Source organism: Clupea harengus, chromosome 5, assembly GCF_900700415.2.
Source record: "Clupea harengus chromosome 5, Ch_v2.0.2, whole genome shotgun sequence".
In the NCBI taxonomy this organism is placed as follows: domain Eukaryota; kingdom Metazoa; phylum Chordata; class Actinopteri; order Clupeiformes; family Clupeidae; genus Clupea; species Clupea harengus.
In genome coordinates this window covers 31492342-31499644 of record NC_045156.1, presented here as the reverse complement: position 1 = coordinate 31499644, position 7303 = coordinate 31492342, and the positions used below count along the sequence as shown (strand labels likewise).

At 40.9% G+C, this 7303-nt stretch overlaps 1 protein-coding gene across 8 annotated transcripts in view; it reads right to left on the bottom strand.

The window, feature by feature from the left end:
• usp48 (ubiquitin specific peptidase 48) overlaps positions 1-7303 on the bottom strand; it is a 45441-nt gene that overhangs the window by 17203 nt on the left and 20935 nt on the right. For all 8 annotated transcript variants that reach the window (XM_031568565.2, XM_031568564.1, XM_031568563.2 and 5 more), the window contains exons 14-18: positions 7095-7209; positions 6427-6569; positions 4833-4910; positions 4610-4734; positions 2191-2313 (exon numbers count right to left, since the gene is read on the bottom strand). In XM_031568565.2, the coding sequence (XP_031424425.1) occupies positions 2191-2313; positions 4610-4734; positions 4833-4910; positions 6427-6569; positions 7095-7209 (584 nt within the window). The remainder of the gene's footprint in view (positions 1-2190; positions 2314-4609; positions 4735-4832; positions 4911-6426; positions 6570-7094; positions 7210-7303) is intronic.

Sequence of the window (7303 nt, the reverse complement as noted above, 5' to 3'; positions counted from 1 at the left end):
AGTTTGGATGAGGGATTTACACCTTCTGGCTATCCCACAGAATATGTTTTTGTTTTCATCTACATTGACCCCGACTAAAAACGGCCCCAAAACTTGGGTGCTAGAATTGATGACCAACTTAATTTCTCTGAGCATGCAGCTTCTGTCTCGAAGTGTTGTCGGTTCACACTCAGTGCAGACCCTGGGTATTCCTAACTAGACCACTGCAATACAATAACGGGCCTGCCTGCATGTGTATTCCTAACTAGACAACTGCAATACAATAACGGGCCTGCCTGCATGTGTATTCCTAACTAGACTACTGCAATACAATAACGGGCCTTCCTGCCTGCATGTGTATTCCTAACTAGACAACTGCAATACAATAACGGGCCTGCCTGCATGTGTATTCCTAACTAGACAACTGCAATACAATAACGGGCCTGCCTGCATGTGTATTCCTAACTAGACAACTGCAATACAATAACGGGCCTGCCTGCATGTGTATTCCTAACTAGACAACTGCAATACAATAACGGGCCTGCCTGCATGTGTATTCCTAACTAGACTACTGCAATACAATAACGGGCCTTCCTGCCTGCATGTGTATTCCTAACTAGACAACTGCAATACAATAACGGGCCTGCCTGCATGTGTATTCCTAACTAGACTACTGCAATACAATAACGGGCCTGCCTGCATGTGTATTCCTAACTAGACAACTGCAATACAATAACGGGCCTGCCTGCATGTGTATTCCTAACTAGACAACTGCAATACAATAACGGGCCTTCCTGCCTGCATGTGTTTGCAGATCATTGAGAATGCGCTGGCACGTTTAGCCTTTGATCAGCCAAAGAGAACACGTGTAACTCCTCTGCTGGTCACCCTTCACTGGCTCCACACACACACACACACACACACATACACACACACACACACACACACACACACACACACACATGTAACTCCTCTGCTGGTCACCCTTCACTGGCTCCACACACACACACACACACACACACACATACACACACACACACACACACACACACACACACATGTAACTCCTCTGCTGGTCACCCTTCACTAGCTCCCTGTAACTGCTAGAATGACATTGAAATCCCTACTTCAACTACTTAAACTACCCTTTCAACATACCCTGGTATTCTTTTATGGATGTACATGTGCTTCATGTATTCATACCCCTCGCTATCACTTTCAAAAGTTTTTCCATGACTTTTCAAGCATCTTAAATTACATTTCGATGACCTTTCACAACATTTGAGTACACAAAACTGTGCAATTAACTCCACAGGTTGGGCCTAATTATTGAATGAAAATAAAACAACAACCTTTTAAAATCTCCTGGAAAATGGAATTTTAAAAGTCCATGACATTTTCCAGGATTTTCTGTGGGAACCTTGGATTTATCTATGAATCTATCTGCAAGCCTTTTGATTCTCTTTTAATCCACCTTCCTTCCTGCACTCTTTTCTTTCTCTCCGTCTACCAAGCTGGCCTTAAGCAGGCGGGTCCTCCCTTCTCAGCTGGGTTCTGCACAATATCTACTCCAATTCAATGGGAGTTCTCCTTGTTCTAGGGGCAATGTTACTGAGTGTGTGGTTTAAATCTATAAAGACAAATCTCAAATCTATAAAGACACCAAGGCATGTCAGGCTACCCCCAGAGAGGAGGCATGTCAGGCCCTGGGCTCCATCCCTTGGCTTCTGTAAAGCGCCTTAAAGCAGCTACAATAGTCAATAGCACTACATCTCCCAATAAAAAAAAACTGGCATTTTGGCAAGAACAAACAAAACAAATCTTAAAATACAACACAACATTCAAATGGTGGCTTTTGCATCTTCTGTGCTTGAATATTTTAAAAATCACTCCTATAGGTTAGATTAACATAAAATTCAGTTTTTAGAGATTTACATGCAGTATTTGACACAGACAGAAGTGGTACTTCAATTGCAATGATGTGGAAGATGTTGAGAAGTCGAGAAGTCGTTTAGTAATCAGAAGGTTGCTAGTTCGATTCCCTGTCGAAGCGTCCTTGAGCAAGACACTGAACCCCTAATTGCTCCTGATGTGCAGTGTGCCATCAGTGTAAATGTAAAATGTGTATACATTGTAAGTCGCACATATGTAAGTCGCTTTGGACAAAAGCGTCTGCTAAATGACTAAATGTAAATGAAATGTAAAATGTACCTCAGGCCATTTCTGCAGCGTTGGTCGGTTCTTCTCCTGGAACAGGTTGAGTAAAGCGCTCTTTTGCTCGTTGGCCATCATCTTGTTCAACTCCTCGTTCTGTCTGTCCTCTCGCTCACGCCTCTGAGGAAAGTACAGGAAGAATAGCAGCAGTTAGAAAAACACAATTCTCAATGAGCAACATTTAGGTAGAAAAACAAAGGCACACGACCCAAAATAATTGAAAGAATTCAAATGCCTTTATACCGTGGCTTGGTTGAATTTAATGTCCTGGATTTAATGTCCTTTAGAACATCAATTCAAATGTCCACAACTGTGAAGTAGTTCCAGTTTTTGTACTGCAGTTGCGTATTAATTGGCCAAGTTCGTTGTTTAAGTGAACTGTTCCATTGCAACAGAGTTTTAGTGGGCCGACAAAAGTACAGTGAGTAGAAACATGTTCCATATGTCTGTCTGAAACAGCTTTTAGTACCGTCACACCACATTTGGGCAAAGAACCGCAGTGATTTTACAAAGTTAAAACTCGGCAGAAATGCTGGGACATGCAAGCTTGCCAATGAGAGGTATGGAACTAACGACTAGACTTGCCATAGCAACCCTCCATTTAGAACTAACGACTAAGCTTTGGACAGTACTAGTAACGGCAGTTTCTCCTGTAAGATGTAGAGTGTGGCTAAAAGAAGTAGTTCCACAAACAGTTCAACGTGGAAGTTCTATCTGCAAATGAACATAACGCAAGTGTGGCAACCGTGGTATTCCTGTCATGGCCTCATTACCACCTCCAATGTGCGTTCATTTCTGCTACCTGAACGCCATGTTCTATTATTGTCCATGATCTATTACAGATTTATTCAGCTAGATTTTTGAAAGTATGAATAATAAATTGAATGAAATTAACAGTATACTTCTCATATAAATACACATTTCAGATGTGGCACTGGAGATTTGTACAGTAAATAGTACAGTATATGGCCAAAGTTGAGTTAAAACAACACAAATCAGATCTCTTCCGAAAGAGGTAGCTTATTTTGTCAGCAGAGGCAATTCTGATGAAAGTTTGCTGCAGTAAACAAAAACAAATGTCTTTGGATTTGGTTCAAAACATAAAGGACATAAATGCTCCGTGGTTTTGTATGGGAGAAAACTGTATCAATTTTGATGTTGATTGGACACTCACAGTGGTGAACAAGCTGCAGTGATCTGACAGGCTGCCGTCAGCCACATTCATAAAGTTTTCAAAGCAATATTTTGAGAAGTAAAACAATTTCAGTCATTGTACCACACTAGGAGGCTCTGATCATGTATTGTTTTTCAATGACACATTTTCAGAGCCTCGTAGTGGGTCTGTACAAAACAGAATGTCGTAAGTTTCATATAAATTAAATGACGCAATCTACTAGACCTAAGCCTTTTGATAATAGTTGATTGGCTCATATAATCAAAACAGATTGAGTAGGGGTGTGATTCTCTCATGAAAAAGACGATCCGATTCGTATCTCGATACATGGGCACGATACGATACAAGAAAAGATGCATGTTGATAAAAAAACGATTCAGTGCGATTCGATGCGATGCAGTTCAATAATTGAAAACACTGCGTTGTGAGGAAACAATGGACCTCATTCTCGAACATTTTCTTAAGTGTCTTTTCTTAAATATCTTCTTACCAACTTCGAAAGACCAACCTAAGAAAAGATCTCCACCGGATTCATGAACGCCTGGAAATGTGTTCTTAAACCGCCAAAGTTTTCTTAGCTGTGCACTGATTCTTTAATTGAACGCGCTCTCTCATGCACCTGAACTTGCATACAGAAACGCCCCGCCAGCTCCTTATAAGGGCATACAATTGCAATGTGTGCACACTCCACAGGCAACGTGAAAGCAACTTCAGACCTCGGCTGTTGCCTGACAGAAATAGCACTAGGTATGTCATTCCACCACCGAGGGTACCACATATGAAGATTCTCCCATGTCACAATAAATAAAACTACGCAGAGTCATATTTGTGTAAAATGTTGTGATATTACTCTAGGTTGTCACTCTACGTGCTTCTTTGGCTTCTGCCGTTGTCTTTTCTGTCCAGTCAACAAATACACGCATACACTGTCCATTACAGGGTCTCGAAGCTCAATTTGGATTTACGACAGTGGTGTCAAAATTAGCAACACACAAAAAAAATACCCATTCTCGCGTTATGTAATGTAAAATCAAAACTAACTGTATTTGATTCAGTCAAACTGTCTAAGACTTTTAGAAAAATTAAGAGAGTAAGGTTTCTATGGACTTGGAAAAAAAAAAAATTATGTCCAAACAGAACATCAACAAAAATGCCATGCTGTACATTACAACTATAATATGAGGCCCTTCATACTCAAAATGTATTTTTATCATTGACCTCTCTAAACACTTATTGAATTACCAGACACTGCTGACAGGGCTCGTGCTGATAGGTGAACTCAGGTGCTTTGGGGAAGTACACCTTCAGTTTGTCCCACGCCTCCACAGACACCAGCCTCCTCTCACTCTCCAGGATATTGAGGCCCCCTGGTGGACAGGGGGGGAATACAGAGAGGAGAGTAAGGGGTTGCAGTAGGGTTCATTTTCTGCATTTAAACTGAGTGTGTGTGTACGCAGATATCTACCATGAGGACAGAGGATGTCTTCATTGAAGATCTTCATGCCCTCGGTATCCACGTCCTCTCCGTCAATGGTCTTTGCACCTGTGGTTTGTTGTAAACACACACACACACGCACACACGCACACACACAGGCACACAGGCACACACACACACACAGACACACACACAGATTCCATTAATTGGAAAGTAACTAAAAACAATAACAAACAAAAACAAACAGCACTGCACTGAAGTACTGAAAGTCACTAAGCCCTTCAGTATAACCGATTCCAATGCAAAGTTGGGAAACAGAAAAAGCCAGCCAGTACGTTTGATTTGATGCATTTCTTTGCAGTGGATGGCACTGAAGCAGCTGAGGCCAATCATTAGAGGTGACATTATCCTTTTTGGCCACACAGAATATACCTCTTGGACTATGACAACACATGTTGAATAAAGGATTTAAACTGACAAAGCCTCTTTAAGGAATCATATTAATGTTGAATAAAGAATTTAAACTGACAAAGCCTCTTTAAGGAATCATATTAATGTTGAATAAAGAATTTAAACTGACAAAGCCTCTTTAAGGAATCATATTCATGTTGAAGGGCCTGAACCCCCTTAGTGCAAGCACAAATGACAGTTTTGATAACTTTCAGTCAGGTTTCCATCGAACATACACTTCAAAATGGATATAGGCAAAACATCGGTCTTGGTATGACCTCAGTGGTGTCAGTTTGACACTTTTGATCCACATATATGACTATACACTATACTATACAGACTAGAACCTTCCGTTAGACTTTTAGCTAGTTAGGTGGCTCAGATCATACTTACCAGACCTTGGTGTCTTAATTGGCTCAGTTTTAACATCCATTTGAAATCAATAACTAAAATCAGCTTTTTTACCATCTTAAAAAAATAGCCAAACTTAAGAGCCTTGTGTCAAAACTCATTCATGCCTTTTTATCTCCAGCAGGGTCAACAACTGCAATCTTTTCACAGCCTTCAGCTTGTACAAAATGCAACAAGGCAGTTAACAGTATTACAAAAAGACTCAACATGGCTGAGTGAAGGTTTTGGCCAAGGTACCTGATGACTAGATCCTCAGAAAATAAAAGCAGAAACCATACCTGTGCCAGAAACTAGGGGTGGGAAAAAAAAAAAATGGATTCTTCGATTTCTCTCGATTCTCTCTAGAACGATTCTGTCTCGATTCAGAAAAGTTCATAATCGATTTTTTTTTTTACACATTCATTTTGTGTTGAAATGCAAGCTGCATCGATTATTGCATTGTTAATAGAAAGTCATAATTGTGACAAGGAAAAACTTTTTCTCTAATAAAAAAAATAGAGAAGGTAATTCATCTGTTGATTTTCTTTAATTATCAAACACAAGATAGGAAGTGATTTGAGACTCTGAGTAGCAAATTCAAATGTTTTAAAAATCGAGATGCATCGATAATCGTTTTATCGGTTTAGAATTGATAATCGATAATTGGTTTAGAAATCGATAATCGGTTTAGAAATCGAATCGTTGACCTCTGAATCGGAATCGGAATCGAATCATGAGGTGCCAAGAGATTCCCACCCCTACCAGAAAGGTCTCCTAGACATACCTTTGCTCCTGGTGATGTTGGAGCGATCCCCGTTGGTCTTGTGGTCGCCGTGTTTGGTGTGCTCCTCGTCGTCCTCCAACTGCTCCAGGGCCAGCTGCCTCCAGATACGCAGAGACAGTTTGCCCACCCAAAGACCTTTACCACTGGGAAACAGCAGCAGGACTGGATTATGATGCGCAGAGACAGTTTGCCCACCCAAAGACCTTTCCCACTGGGAAACAGCAGCAGGACTGGATTATTTGATTCACATTTACATTACATTTAGTCATTTAGCAGACGCTTTTGTCCAAAGCGACTTACATATGTGCGACTTACAATGTATACACATTTTACATTTTTTTACATTTACACTGATGGCACACTGCACATCAGGAGCAATTAGGGGTTCAGTGTCTTGCTCAAGGACGCTTCGACAGGGACTCGAACTAGCAACCTTCTGATTACTAAACGACTTCTCTACCTCCTGTACCACTGTCGCCCCCCGAAATAGCAGCAGGACTGGATTATTTGATTCAACACTAACAACCCTTAGAAAAGTGGGTTTCAACATAATATCAGCATAGTTTGCTATTAGGCTACAGCATGTATAAGGGTAAAATAAATATTGTGATGTCTTGTACCACAAGATTCATCATTCATGGCATTCATGTAATTTCCTACTATAGTACCTTTGTGACGGTGCTTTGATGAGGATGGACATGTCCTTGTAGTCCTCAGTGAGCTGGTTCTTGAGCCGCAGAACTTGGCAGCGCTGCGTTACACACTCTCTACACAGGGATGAACCTGCAAAAGAAAAGTGCTCCAAAGGTCACCCAGAAGTCAAGGCCAATGAGCAAGTCACTTCACTAAACCGGTCTTTTCATGACATACACACGTG